Consider the following 15,722-nt stretch of genomic DNA (forward strand, 5'->3'; position numbering starts at 1 on the left):
GCACAGCTGCAAAAGAAAAGATCAGACACAGTCTTTACTTATTCACAAGGTGCAACAATTGAGCATTAATTAACTGCAAAGCTTTATTTTTCCTTTGGCAACACTAACAGCCTGAAAAGAGAAAACATAAGAATGAAAAGAAAAAGGAATTTACATACACACAGACCTAAAAACTGCAGAAAAACAAAACCCAACCCAGAATATCAGGTGATGTGGTCAGGTATTCCTCTTGCATTGTTACTATGGTCCTAATACACCTTTACAGAAAACATTGTACCTATGGATCCAGAAATAAACTTCTGTGATGCAGTAATAATCTTTTGTGTTCACCTCTTTACAACCATCCATGGCGGCTTTGGGGAGCCGCCATATAACCAGACCGTACCTGAGCTAGCCAGACAGATGCATGGTCAGATAGTAAAACTATAGACAACATGTTTTGCTTAATTTGCCAATAGATAAATACGGTAAAGTTGCCATCAGTGACAATTCTGCACTCAAAAAGGAAGCAGCAGATTGCTGATGGAAGCCCACAGCTCCAAAGCTCAGTCTCTTATTCTTGCCATATGTATTCAATGGAAGAAGACTAACCTAATCTGCACAGGAAAGTACGCTTATATGTTCAAAATAATGCAAAATCTGCATATTAGCAAGCATCCATGCTTGATTTCACAATTAGGAGATTAACCATAGAGCTGTCTACACATATTCCATATCTAACTCTCTTAAAACGTTTATAAAAGGTGGCGAGCTTAAGTTTTTGTGGCTTGAAATGAACATCAGCAGAAATAATTACATTCAAAGCTGTCAAGATGAGTTGTCATAGAAGAAAATTAAGTCCTTGGAATATGGAACCCACAAATCTACTGAAGAAAAGAAAGATGTTCTAGGCATAAGTCTAGAGCTAATGAAACAGTGCTATTTCCCACAATCATAAGGCATTTTCTTACCAACACAATGTCGTCCATCTACATGCAGATCAAAACCGAGTACACATCTACAGCGATAACCTAGTCCATCATTATCTGTTTTATGGCTGAGAACACAGATCTGTTCACATCCTCCATTATTACTTCCACAAGGATTTCTTACTGGAAGATAATAAAGATAGTATAATTTAATCTATTAACCTAATGGCTTCATTATCTTTTCATAATTTAATCTACTAGTCTAATGGCTTCATTATTTTTTTTCAACATCCCCAGCAAATCATGTGGACTCTGTGTGAAATTGTATCCCATGGAAATCATACACCACCAGTTCTACCCTAGAATGCACCAAAATCTCATCAGAGCTAACCAGCATTCAAGGTATTCAGCTCTGTAGAGAGATATTCAGCACACAACCTGGGCTATAGTTTTCTTCACATAGATCTATTTCCGAATTATATCTCATGGAATTCGTTCACACTGGCAGCCTTTTCCAACTGCACCCTCATTGTGGTGTTGAGGAAAAAAGTCCCAAACACCAATGTTGCTCATGAGTACAAGTTTGACTCTTCTAAATGTCAATATATTCAATAAGCCATCCCCCTCTGAAAATGTTGCATTCAACAATTCATTAGCTACTGAAGCTGGTTGAAACCACTGTGTGATGAAAATCAGTTCAGTTTTACAACACAAAATATGTATTGCAATTATTAGTCCTTTACAGCAAAATAGCAGTCTCTTACAACTTTTACCTATTTCTGGTAAGTTAGTTGCTAAACCTCCCTTAATAATCTACTTACTGTCTTACCGTATGGCTGCCTGGCAGCATGGTAAACTGCCACTCCATAAGGTCTCAGGGAAGACTGGTAGATCACTTGTGGGTTAGATTCTGAAAACTTGTTAGCTCTCACCACTGCCATTTTGGTCCAATCGGTGAAATAAACATTGTGTTCAAATAAAGTGATTCCATATGGATGAGGAATCAGTGAGCCTCCATGAGCTATTGTTCTCCTGTTATAAAGATGGTTTTCAAATTATTTACAGAGTATTATCTAGAAAATAACTTTCCTAATAGAGGAAATCATACAGGATTATTAATTCATTCACTGGGTCTTGCTTCTATATAGAAGCTGCCAGAGTACAACTGAAAAAGACCAAAAGAATTGAAGAGATGAAGCTAAAGATACAGGGTATGTATATATAAAAATACAGCAGTGAAAAGAGAATAATCAAAAATGTTACTGATATCCAACAAAACACTGTAAGTAAAGACAACAACTCGAAACTGTAGGAAAAGATTCATAGTTACTGAGAGAAAATTAGAAAAAGAGGTCAAAGCAAGTTAAAGGCATCCATAGCAATTTGAAATAATTGAGAACCTTGAATGTGAAAAACGTATGGCTGCAACAGCCACTGGCCAAAAATAAAAAATCTTAGGCATGCTGCAGAAAGAAAGCAAACAATAAAAAACCCAAACCAACTTTCTTTGGCTTGAACTAGACACCCATGCAAAACCAAATGCTGATAAATTATATCTATTCTATGCAAGATTATGTGACAATATTTTTGTGGACAAATATTAGGAGACAGAGACACTTAAGTCCTCACACAACACATAGCAATAGCACTACAATATTATTTTCATGGAGTCATGAAGGAAGGCCTATGAAATCAGAACAAATCCAAGCTTTACTCTGACAGTTCCCCAGGTGATTTATGTCCACGCTGTAGGCACGCGAGCCATGACAGACGCGGCCAGTAAGCAGTCCTCTGCCATCCTCCTGCCCCCTTGCACAACATCTAGAAGATTTTTTGGTGTTGCTGTGAGTGCTAAGTTTTTATCTCCAAAACGCAGAGATTTCACTAAATCCTGATAAAGGAGCAAAGATACCAGGATTATAGTTTATTTTATAATACGTTGAGCAATAAAACTGTCAAATGAGCAGAGGATCAGTTTTCAAGCCAATATGTAGGAAGTATGCTGGAATTCTTGTGCTTGAGTAAGAGACTAATCACAGAAGGAAAGTTAAGCAGGCTTCTGAACGCTAAACTAAAAGACACAGCCCAACAAAACCTCAAGGACTCCTTTCTTGCATGCTGTGATACAGTTTCCTAGCATCACAACAGGGTCAGTGATGACTTAATTTCTGACAGCAAAGATTTGTAAAATATAAGAAGAGCACTAAAAAGCCACTACATAAAGTTATGCTTTGGAGTGGAATAGTTCACATAAATTCATTCACGAAAGTAATGCAAAGAAATAATGATGTAGGACAATGTATAAAATTAAAAAAATAATTAAAAAGCAAATGCTATAAAAATGAGTACTCTAGTGGTGAACTATAAAAAAGTACATTAAAGAAGTGCAATAGGTATTCAAGGTAGAAAATGGACAATCAATGACAGAGGAATTAGGGATTGTCTAAAAGTAGCATGACAGCATGGATACCAAGGTGCATCATGTTGATTTTGTTGTAATTTTCATCCTTTGTGTATCTCATTTTGTTAGGCAAATCTTTCTTTGAACTAGATACAGAATAATCGGTGTATCTGCAACCTCCAAGGAATAATATTTCTCCTACCTTTGAAGTCCATCATAAGTTACAGTCTCAATGTAATCAAACCGGCTGTCAACCCAGTAAAGTCTTTTTGATACAATATCCAGAGTTATTCCAGCAGGCCACCCTAATTTGGTTTTTATCAAATCCTGACGGTTTGTGCCATCCATGAAGGCCCTTTCCACTTTAGGATCACCAGACAGACTATCCCAGTCTGAGAAAAACAAATAACTATAAAGGAAAAAAAAAACAAAAAACACAACAACGAAAAAGTCCCATGTTTCCTTAAGATTTCACAAAAAAAAGGGCATTTTACATGGAAATTAAAACAAGCAACCTTCCAGGACAGAGCTTGATTCTCAGCTGGCATACTATGAAAACACACTTTATACCTCCCACCCAAGAAGTAATTTGCGTTTTCCTTTACAGAATGAATCTAGAAAGAAACACATGCTTTCACCCAAAAGACCTCCAAAATACTGAGCTTCATTGATAAAATACAGACTTAAGCATGTTGCTGGAAAGAAAGAGCGGCAAATAGGTGCATCATGAAAGCGGCATCCATCGCTACAAGTTGCCTGAAATTACTCTTCCCATTCTCTGAGGAGCCAAGCTTTCATGGCTCAAGTACATTTTTGAAGCCTGCTGGGTCAGGAGACACTGGCTTCCCTGGCTTCACTTCACTGCTTAATCCCAGATAGTAGGAGGTCTGTGGGTGGTATTACATAACAGAAATCTTTCAGGATAACTTCCACTCTCCTGCACGGCCATCTCACATTTTCCTCGGTTTTACACGCATGTGTAACTCTAGCCGAAAAATACATTCTGCACATTGGGAATAAAAGCAGTGCACAGCCCTCCCATGACAATTTAAGGCGAAGATTGTGAATGTTTAAAACATTTTATATCCGATTCTAAAATGACCACCCCGGCTATTTCTTAGTTCTCCCTCTTTAGCACAGGAATAAAGGAACTTCTGCCATCTTTTACCATTACCTGACACTTATCACTTACCCAACAGTTGGATCAAGTGCTATTCCTCTAGGATTTCCAAGGTTTTCAGCAATAAGAGTTACACGGTTTGTTCCATCCAAGTTTACCATATCGATTCTGTTCACACTGGTCTCAACCACGTATAGCTTATTGTTAACCCAATCCACTGCTAGATTTTCAGGTGTGTCAACTGAAACATTTAAAACTTCTTGGAAATCAGAGCCATCAATATTAATAGAAAAAACCTGAAAACAATAAAAATATTGTCAGTATCCACACGTTTTTCTAATCATAAAACACACGGCACTTGTCCTTTATTATCACATTGAGTACAGATCCACAACCGGCCACACAGATACAACCAAGTTACCCACTAAGCTTTTCATTACCTTAGGGATTTTCGCAAAAATCTGGTAAACAACGCAAAAAATAGAGAAAGCTTGCCTTCAGCTAGCATTTCTGAAAAAATGTAAAATACTAGAATAGCCCTGTGCTTTACCAAACATGACATAGTACTGGATTTAAAAAAACAGGTGAGGAAAGTGCATCTTGCTTTCTTGGAATCTAGCAAAACCCAGTATTTTCATTATTTGAAAACAAATGAACATATTTCAGCAAACCTCTCACCAGTGACCAGAAACGAGAGGGGGAGCTCTTAGTGCACCAACCACTAAGGGGAAATTGCACAGTGAAGAAAGAAAGGGAAAGCTCTCTCCCCAGACAGAAAGGAGAAGGCTCCTTTATTTAAGGAGATCTCCTTTATTTAAGGCTTATTTAATTTTAACAGCGTCATGCTCAAGAAGAAATAGTGTTATCTTACAAGGAAGCTCAGAGGTACGTGAAGCAAGGAGTCAAAATAAGATAATTTTTATATACGGTAATCATGTGATTATAATACTGGGTAATATGAAAAGCTAGGAATAATTACTCCTTTTTTGAAGCACCAGTATGAGATTTGGAATGTACTTAAATGAAAATACAGATTACCACAAGTAAATACATGCAAGAAAAATAAAAGCTGAAATAGTATAATTTTAAATATTTTTCAGGTCCAGGTAACAATAACCAAGCGAACAGTTTAATTGTCTATTCTGTTCTTTGGAAACCTTGTTGACGGAAGAGCTTATGGGCATTAGGTTATCAGGCAGTACACTAAATGAGATAAAGATGACAAAGAACACAACTCACAGTTTTCTGCCTTAGTTTATATCTTAATCTTAAAACGAACAAAGACAATCAAATCCCCTAACAATACTTTTATTTTAAGATATCAGGTGGAAATATGCATCATATAAGAAAATGCTTAATGTCATTGTTTTCATCTGGGACTTAATTAGATTAATTAATCCTAATTCATTAATTAGGATTTAACTATATTGGGGTAGTCCTGGCCATCTGGGGTATGCAGTGAAAAAAAAAAAAGTATTATCTTCTGTTTATACCTTTTATAGAGATAGCATAAATCTCCTGTCTCATGAAAGTTCAGAGACCCTGACTTAATTCAGCCATTGTCAATGCAATGGCAGTAATGGGAACCCACTGCAGTGAAAATAAAAATGCCAGGAGTCAGAAATTGCGCATGCAAATCCTGTCCTACTTCCAACAGAACCAACGTGGTGCTACAGCAGAAACCGCAGTTTACAGCTTATGTGTAGGTTCAGAATAACGACAGTGCCACCAAATGGCTCCATAAATGGTGTCAGCAGGAGGCAGGCCATGGATTCCCCTTCGCTCTGCATGACAATCGACGTGGGGATGAGGATTGTGAAGTCTCAGCATTTGACCTAGGACTCTTTTCGTTTCAGTAAGTCATGCACAGAGAAAAAGAACAAGGGAGACATCCAGCTCCCACAAGGGTCTCAAGACTGCTTGGTGTTTTTTTTAATTGCCCTGAGTAACTGTATCTTGAAGCTAAAATATTTCCTCTCATTAAAAAAAGAAAAAAAGCAACAAAATATTGGCTCATTACACAAAATACTGTCAATATTTGTTATCCAAGCTCAATTACAGTGCCATTTGAAGTATATGAAGAAATCTGATTTTTATCATCTTGGAAAGCACACAGCTTTTACATTTTAAATTATCATGTTTCAAAAAATTACCAAGAAAAATTTGTTCAGTTTTGAAAGAATGTCTACTATTTCTCTTAATTAGTTTTTTGGACTCCATCTCAAGCAAAATTAAAGTTGCTCAAGACAGTCCCATATAATAGGATTCTTTGTTTAATATGTCACATGTAATAGTATAGCTTGAAAAATGCAGTCATTGACATAAAACATTTCAAGGAGCTTTTTTGTCAGAAAACAAAAATACAGCCAGCTTCTGCTCTCAAAAATGAAGGCCTATCAACACATTCTGACTCTTGCAGTTCTCTACTTCCACATGCACAAAAAATCATTCTTCTTGAAATTTCTACCCACCTTATCTTGTACTGTATCGGTCCAGAAGATTCTGCGCAGATAAAAGTGAAAGTCCACTCCAACCGCAACTCCACGATTCCGCGACTGCACCAAAGTACGAAAACTTCTTCCATGAAGATCTCCAATCAGTAAATCACGGCCATTGGAAAAAATAATTGATGCCACACCAGCTGAAAGCAGGGGCGACAAACACATGACTACTCTGCAGGCAAGCTATTTTGCAAAGGGGCACTGAAATACGTACATACCGGTTCAGACACACTGGACACGAACGTTTAAATAGATGGTCCGACTACAATCTGTATACACGTTTCTATGTCAGTACTTACCTTCCTTTGATATGCCTTTGGTTTCTAGACTTGGAGCAAACTAGTCAGGAATATGTATTTAAAGCCCGACAAGGTCAAACTTTTACAAAACCCCTGTGCGTCTGAACTCCAAAAGACTATTTCTACTCTTCTATTTCCTTGCTTTAGCTCCCTTAATCAAAGTATAAACTTTCCTAAGAATTTTCTGCCCCATGAGATTCAGATATTCCTTGATTCTAGCAGGCAGGCCACGTTTTTACAAAAAAACTCAGTCGCTCAAAGGTCACACTAATTTGAATGGAAAGCTTCTTGTGAAAGATACAGAATTTTTCTGGAAACAGAACAACTTTTCCCAGTGCTGGCACATGCTTGTCAAGCATATTTCGTTAGCTAAAAAAATTCCCTAATTTTTGAGGACATATTTAGAAAATTGCAAGATGACAACTGCTCTGCAGATGTGGCTGAATTAAGAAGGAAGGGGGAAGGAACTGGGCAGTTCATGCTTTTCTAAGAAGCAAGACTGCTCATCAGCTATGCCACGCAGGGACTCTCGTTCCCACCAAGTTCCTGCAGGCAAGAACACCTGCCTCACGCAAAAGCTTGTGAGGCTATTCCATCTCCACAAAGAAAGGCTTTGAGAGCAGAGCAGGAGGTGAACAAGCAGGAGCAGCTGCCTGCTGTTGACAGGGAACCACAGTCTGTGTGAGGCAAGCACTCTTGCAGAGTTCAGACTCTGGGACACTAGAAGCCAGGAGCACCGTTTCTCTCACCGGCAAGTGTTTGAGCTCCTCATTCAGCAAAACCACCTTTTTGTATGGCACAGTCCTTCTAGAAAAAGCGAGGTTTCCTGATTTCTTGGTCCCACTGTTACACAGAGAGCAAATCAAGGAACTGCCTCCCAAAGGTGCAAGATTTTGTCTGTTAAGGGGGGCTCTGGCAATGACATCCCAACTCTGTAGAAGTCAAGAATGCTAAAGGAGTGCTGGACCCCTGAAGACATTGTTTTGAGGAGAAGCAGCCCTGATGAGGCAGTCAGCTCCACCAGCCTACAGGTGCCAGCAGATGCGGAGTCTCTTGGTATTTGCTGATGTTCTGAATGCCATTCTGACTTTAAGGCCAGAGTTAAGTTAAAATTAGACACAGCTATACAGCATAGCCATGCAAACGGCCCCATTTTACCCAGCTTTATCTATTAGTCCTACAACAGTAAGAGACTCGTGTGGCTGTGCACTAACCCGAAGTGTTGGCTCGACAATGCCGGTGATGCTCTAGGAAATAGCCTTCCACACAGTGGCACTGGTGATGTCCTACACGATCTTCACACAGCTGGTCACAGACACCCCACATTTTGCAGTCATCAAAATCTGTCAAGCAGATAAGGCACATTTATAAACAATGCTTTGTATAAAAGGGATGTCTATATTTGGAAACACGCAAATTCGTCTCTGCTTGCTTCGCATCTGTTTGCAAAACTGTGGCACGGAGAAGAGGTTTAGTATGTCTTCCCACACACGTTTATATTTTCTATTTCTGGATAACAAAACAACTGATATTTAACTAGTCATCTTTTAAAAACAAGGATTTTTAAAATTCTGATTTTCAAAAAAATCGTATCCAAAAATGGCGTTTCTCCCTAACTGTGGTTATTTAAAGCCCAGGAAATTTCTTACACTACAGGATTTCAGCATTAAAAGTCTGACTTCTTTTACTTGAAAATCTGAGTAGAAACAGGACATTATATTGCTGGAAACTGGTATTTCTACTGCTAAGTCAAAAAAAGGAGGAAATGAGATCTCAAATATTTTTCCTGCTGGAACTTCTGGTTTTAAACATTTATTAACACATAAGTGAAAATTAAATATTTCCCAGATAGCAGATTTTGCTACCGAAAAAAAAGTTCTTAGTAGCCTTCCAGCTCCCATATGTGTTAAAAACCTTCAGTATATAGCGAGTCAGAAGCAAATAAAGAGAAAACAGATTGAAAAGATTATGGTTTCAAAAAGTAACACATTTTGCTAACCTACAGTTTTATTCTTCTGGCCTTAAAGCAATAACATTGATTTAAACTAAGATCTGAAATTATACACTACTGACTGTAAGCCATTCCCCCACGAGCAGTCTTGCTCCCACTGCAAGTATATGCCTAGATCTCAGCAAACCAAAATACATCGACCCAGATGTACAAGCCAGAATCAGATAACTGGGTTTACAGGGCAGTCAAAGAACAACAGAAGAGTCACTGAGACAGCTCCAGGTTTGAGCATGTGTCCTTCACATATTTCCCAACTAAGAGTGAAAGAACATAAGTACATTTGTGTCTAGAGTCAATGCATTGATATTCCTCTCTACCAGTAGCACTCATGCTGTCGCTGCAGCTCATGCAGCCCTAGGCCACCCAGTATTCTCAAAAACACAGAAATCTCATTAGAGACTCAGCACCTGGAATACTTTTAATAGCACAAACACTGTATCTTGGGTTTAGAATCCAAAGCAGATATTTATCTAGTTTATTTTATTAGGCAGTGCTAAACTTTACAATTCTTAAATTACTTCCAGTTGTCAAGATAAATCATGTGTAGTATAAAGAGTTTGCAGTACCAAGTTCCAGCAGCTACAGAATGGAAATGCAACACCAAAAGTCCTTGCTTACATTTACATTCTTACAAATAGTCTTCATTTTCATGCAAATAATGTATATCCTGAAATGTCATAGGAGACACGGCCATTCCATGGTGCAAACAAAAAGCACCCTTCTCATTTTAAAGTACAGCATGCTACTGTCTTCATATACAGCCACTTTCCAAAAAGTATGAAACATTTCAATATATCATTAACTGTCTTCCAGGCACCTACCACACACCCCTGGAGCACAAACAAACTCCTCCCATCTAACCACTAAATGATCTGTAAAAAAATTGATAATAAAACAGCCAAGAGCAAATCCTTTTTTAAACACAACCAAGAGTAAATCCTTTTTTAAATATAACCTTTACTCCTGAGATTTTGTATTTGCCAGTACATCCACCCATTTGGAACTTAATCATCTTCCACGAATCCAGACTTTCCCAATGAGCTGTCAGAAGGTAGCAGATATCTGCAATCACTGTACTTTACTTACCAATACAAGTACGACTGTCATTGCTACTTATTGTATATCCTGCAGGGCAGTAACACATCCCTCCTGATGGAGAAGAATGGCAGCGATACTGGCAACTCAGAGCAGTGCATCGTGATATGTCTAAAAAGGAAATAAAATAGTTCCAAAATACAATTACATATACTACAAGTAAAATGGCTTTTTGCCTTACCAACAAAGGTATCATCCTCTCTATTCTGAGTCTACAATTTTAGGAACAGCTTCTTAAAATAAATCTACACATGAAATTATGTCTAAAGTTCCACAAAATCACATATGCTTACATATATGCAGGCACGGAAATAGAAGGCAGAAGATAGGCTACTGTTTATAATAGGTTTTCAGAATGGAGTTAAAAGATAAGCATCAATCTTAAATGAACCACTAGCGGTAAAAGCCGTGTAAAAAGCTCCACAGAGGAAGCCATCTACAATGCACCACACCTTCCCCTGGTTCCACAAGACCCACCTGTGAACAACACATCCTCCTGCTCCATGTGTTGGCACGTAACCTCATCATTTACTTTTATGCAGAAAAAACCCACTACATTGTATTAAGAAAAATATGTACATTACTCCAATATATTAGAACATATCAGTCAGATCATGTTCATGCAGAAACTCTCCTTCATCCTTTTCTTCTCTTTTTTTTTTCCTGCACCTCTTTCTCCCTTTCCTTGTAGTACTACTTAATAACAATTCAGTGACAGGTGATCAAGTTATGATTGTTAAGCACTTGCTGAGTTACACCTCATTCCTTTTCACCTTCCCTTTCTCCAATTTCTGATGTTAAAAGCCTTGCTTTGCAGCCCACATCTGATGTTACTGCTAAACCACTCAGCAAAGTAAGAGACACTTTTTTTATGGTAATGTTTAATTTCCCATTATTTTTTCTGCCTTCCTACTTCAAAGCCATGACTTTATTAATAAGGATCTTCCTCTTCCTAGAAATTAATGATGTAAAATACCCTGGTCCTGATTCTCAGTGAAAATAACAGGAACTATGCATTCTCATTGCCTACAGAGAAAACCCAGTATACCACTTACTGGAGAGCCAGACATTCCAGGTGAAAAGATATTTTTGAAAACTCTAAGTGACTTAGCCAAGGCACAGGATACACTAAGTCAGTTCTGTGTTCCAACCAGTACACAACACTCCTCCTTACTTATAAAAAGGGAAAACCACATCTTTAAATAAAAAAAGCAAATAGCACATCTTTCCCTGTCCTCCTGAATACATTTTAGGATATCGAAAATGAGTTAAAATCCTTATTTGTGAAACTTCATGTACAGATTTACAAAAAGAATGGTCTGTTCACTGCACTTATGCCTCTTTCAGACTATCCAGTCACAACAGTGCCAGCAAAAAGAGCGAGCTTCCAAAACTTTGGGGCTGTTTAGGAGTTAAAAGGTGAATGTAAAAAAGACACTAATGCTTATGTTTCTGCTGTTCTGTGTAGGCTTTTGACTCTAATACATACTGCAATGTCTGCCTGCAGTGATGTTGGTTTCATCTTCTCCTGCGGGGCAGTCTGCAGCCCCATCACACACCTTCCCAATTGGAATGCAGTGCCCTGACCCAGGGCAGGCCCACTCTCCCGGGTAGCATTCATCACGACCACTTTCTAAGAAAAAGAAAAATAAGAATAATTGAGGAGTATGTTTCAAACAATACATAGAATTTCTTCCCTAACAGTTATTCAGTTTTTGGTTCTCGTGTACAGCTGGGAAAGACTATATCATCTATACCTCCTTGTCATGCTTTCTTTTACCATCAATGCAAACAATACTCGTGCAGACACATGAATTCTTTTAGTTTTCTGTGTTGTTAGAAACACTAAAATCATTCAGCTTCAGACTAACTGGTGTAACAGAAATGGAATGATATTTTTGTGATTTCAAAACACACAAAGGTTGTCTGGATAAAGAAAATAATGCTCATCATCGAATGAAATGAAAGAGAAAAAAACCCACTTTCACTCCTTAAAATGCCTGCTTCTCACATGAAAAATCTTAGAACTGAGCTATTTTCATTATCAATCAATTGATTTTGGTTTAGGATTTGGTTCGGATTTAGAAGTCTCATGTCTCTCAATAGGTGACCTGAAAAATCTGCACAGGAAAAAACCAAAATACATAAGAGATGTAGTAAAAGTAAGTTAAGATGATGCTATACGTCAAACTTGGGCTTCATCATACTCTGTATCACAGCAATAAGTCTAATATACACAACAATAAAAATATTACATAATTTAAAAAAAAAGAAAAAACATGTGAAGATGGAATTCTAAACTTTTCACAGAATTAAAGTGGATTCATTAAAAGAAGTTAACATTAGTATATACCACATCCTCTCTCATCTTCATTATCTTCACAATCATCATCTCCATCACATATCCAGCTCTGATGAATGCAACGGCCACTTGGGCAAGTGAAGAAGTTGCCTCTGCAAGTTGAGTAAGCTAAGGAAAGAAACATGAGAAAGTCAAACTACTATAAGTGACTAAAAAGTCAGAAATAATAATATTGTCTCATAGACAAATAAACATTTACAATCTCTCCTGAAAAACTGACCCAGTTCCACAGCTTACATCTAAGCACTGCATTTAGGTATGAGATTTATTTTAGAATACTCTGATTCTTTACAGAAATGAAAGGGAAGGCTAAATTTCTCAATTAATTGTGCAAGTAGGTGCAGAGCACCACACAAGATTCCTCAAGGCGGACGTAACAAGATGATACTCATGACATCAAGAGGTAAAATATTTGTATGCCTTGTATTCAGAGAAAGAGTTAAAAAAATAAAATAAAATGAACATTTATGTCAAAGTCCTCCAGGGCTGGGAAGCATTCCTTGCTAAGAGTTCGGAAACATCTGTGGATCCTTCAGAGGATGGGCATTGCTAAGACACAAAAGAGAAGTATTTGGTGGGGAAGGAGGGTGTGAAATCTTAGTCACGTGAGGTCCTTGGTAGGACAGAACAACTAAATGGCAACAAGTGGCCTTGCTGCAAAGGAGAATGCAGAACTGAGATCCTGCAATCAGTGGGGGACCTTTTTTAGTATAGACCTTACACAAGTGATAACTGTACAGCCATGATTCTGGCTGGAGGTGCAATACTTTGGGATACCTTGATTGTGAAAAAAAGAATTGGCAAGAAATTTCCAGAAACAGAACAGTCAATTAAAGACCTTATTTGAACATCTGAAGGACAACTATCTGTACAGTTATCTGTCTGTAGAGTTGTACATTTTAGTCACTGAGTATAACTCTAGAGCATCGACTCCTTCTATCAGAAAATAAAGTTGCAAAGGAGACCGAAACAAATTTGGACAAGAAACAACAGCATGTTGTATCTAACCGAGACTTCAGAGCAAAGGAATTACCTCTGGGTCATGCTGAAATTAAGAAAATGTCAATGTGAAAAAGTTGTTAAGAAGCAAACCGTCACTGAATCCAGCAAACTCAAACACTAACCACACGCTCAGGCAGCAAAGAAAACCTGAAAAAATTCTATCAATGTACCACTGCAGTTTTCATCTTTCCATACAAAAAAGTCTTTGTAGAACAGTGGCTGGCTTTTGGTGGCTGTATAATGAAGCAATTGCTTCCATTTATCTGCTCAAACCTTAGTAAAACAGTTAAAGGAAGTGTGAGGGGAAAACCAAAAAACCCATCATACTGCAGGAGTTTTCATCACTCCTATCTCCACAGTCATCATCATGGTCACAGATAAAGGCTCGTGGGATGCATTCTCCATTAGCACACTGAAACTGTGTACTGGTACATCCATGGGCTGAAAGAGATTTTAGAACAGAAAGACATACAGAAAACATGTCAGAAAACTACAATCTTCAACTTCAAAAGCGGGTCTTGTTTGGGATCATTCTGCATGTGCTACTTACTGCAGTTAGCTTCATCAGAAGAATCTCTGCAATCAACTTTTCCATCACATCGCTGGCTTGCATTAAAACATGCTCCATTTGCACATGATAACTGTTCACATCTTGGATAGTCTACAATAAGAAATCCTTCAGTATTAGCATGGAAGTTAAGACTATAGAGTATAATAAGTCATACATATATGCAGTGTCAACAGAATATCTTGATTTATAGGAAATCAGAAAAGGAATACAAAATTTCCCATACTACTACTGACACACAATCCATCTATCCAGTACACTGTCTCCTCCAACAGAGATTCAAGGCTATCCTCTAGACAGCTACTACAAAGCCTTTCAAGAAACAATGGTAAATTAGATGCTCTCCCACAGCCCAAAAATATCTGCAATCTGGACAGTTTACAATATGATAGAAACCAATGCAACATGAAAATAGAGCCAGTAGTGAACATTAACCTTATTTACTTGTACCTTAGTTTTACACTGATCTTAATAAAAATGCTTAGGTAGAAGAAGAGTTCCTGAAATTTACAGATCCTAGGTTGTTTTGGAACATTTTGAGTTCTCAAACTCAGAGACTTTAGGTTTTTACAGTTTTGTTCTAATTAAGCCAAGGATATTAAAGTTGCAAGTCTATAATCAACTTTAGGACCTCTGTTTTTTATTACTTCTTTTACCCTTCTCAAAACAAAAAAAGATTCTGCAGAATGAACGACTTTACAGGCCAAGACAAGGGACTATTTCAAACAGCTTAAAACCAATTCTGAAAATACTTATGCATACAAGCAGTCAGTGAAACTATCCAACAAATTAAGTATATGGACATGCTAAAGTTGAGTGGAAGAACATGAGCTTAGTTTATCTTGTTGTCATGTAGACAACAGTTATTTATTTCAGGCAAATAGCAAGTATAAAAACAAGTAACTGCTATTTTTAAAAGTGAGATTTATTAAACCTTTCCCTCTATATGGAAACAGAGGTAGATAAATGAACTCTAGAAACAGATTATCCAAATTTCATTTTGCAGCTTTCAGATTTTCAGTCAGAATTATTATTCCATTTTACTTTCATATAAATTAACACAGCAGATAAAGCAGGCTCTCACACACATTTTCATTCATACTCTTGGAATTCAAAACACAGATTATAAAATTACTCAAGCAGAACTCAGATAAACTATAACTTTACAGTGGCAAACTGTTGCTTCTGCTACTCTATATATCATCACATTCCCACTAAACTTCCATCACCTATGGAACAGGCTTAAAAGAATTTAACTGTTAAGTTCTTAACATGTTAACTTAAACATTTGTGTTGATGCTCATTGTAAGTGTAGCCAGACCATCTCCCTGATTGATTACATTTCCTTCATTTTCACTGCAACTGGTACATGTCCACAACTGGCAGGTAGGAACAGCATGTCCCAGTAGGAACAGCAGGTACCATCAGAGAACGGCGGTTTCAGATTACCAGGGT

The 15,722-nt window shown here is 37.6% G+C and overlaps 1 protein-coding gene across 1 annotated transcript in view; it reads right to left on the reverse strand.

The window, feature by feature from the left end:
- Positions 1-6,485: 6,485 nt before the first annotated feature.
- Positions 6,486-15,722, reverse strand: part of LOC104277569 (low-density lipoprotein receptor-related protein 2-like) — a gene marked incomplete at its 5' end in the record, with an annotated part of 20,414 nt that continues 11,177 nt past the window's right edge. Inside the window, 7 exons of the mRNA XM_009874240.1 lie at positions 6,486-7,070; positions 8,444-8,572; positions 10,327-10,446; positions 11,825-11,968; positions 12,689-12,805; positions 14,027-14,140; positions 14,250-14,360. Coding sequence (XP_009872542.1) covers positions 6,853-7,070; positions 8,444-8,572; positions 10,327-10,446; positions 11,825-11,968; positions 12,689-12,805; positions 14,027-14,140; positions 14,250-14,360 — 953 coding nt within the window. The remainder of the gene's footprint in view (positions 7,071-8,443; positions 8,573-10,326; positions 10,447-11,824; positions 11,969-12,688; positions 12,806-14,026; positions 14,141-14,249; positions 14,361-15,722) is intronic.

This window comes from Apaloderma vittatum, unplaced genomic scaffold (assembly GCF_000703405.1).
Source record: "Apaloderma vittatum isolate BGI_N311 unplaced genomic scaffold, ASM70340v1 scaffold6598, whole genome shotgun sequence".
In the NCBI taxonomy this organism is placed as follows: Eukaryota; Metazoa; Chordata; class Aves; order Trogoniformes; family Trogonidae; genus Apaloderma; species Apaloderma vittatum.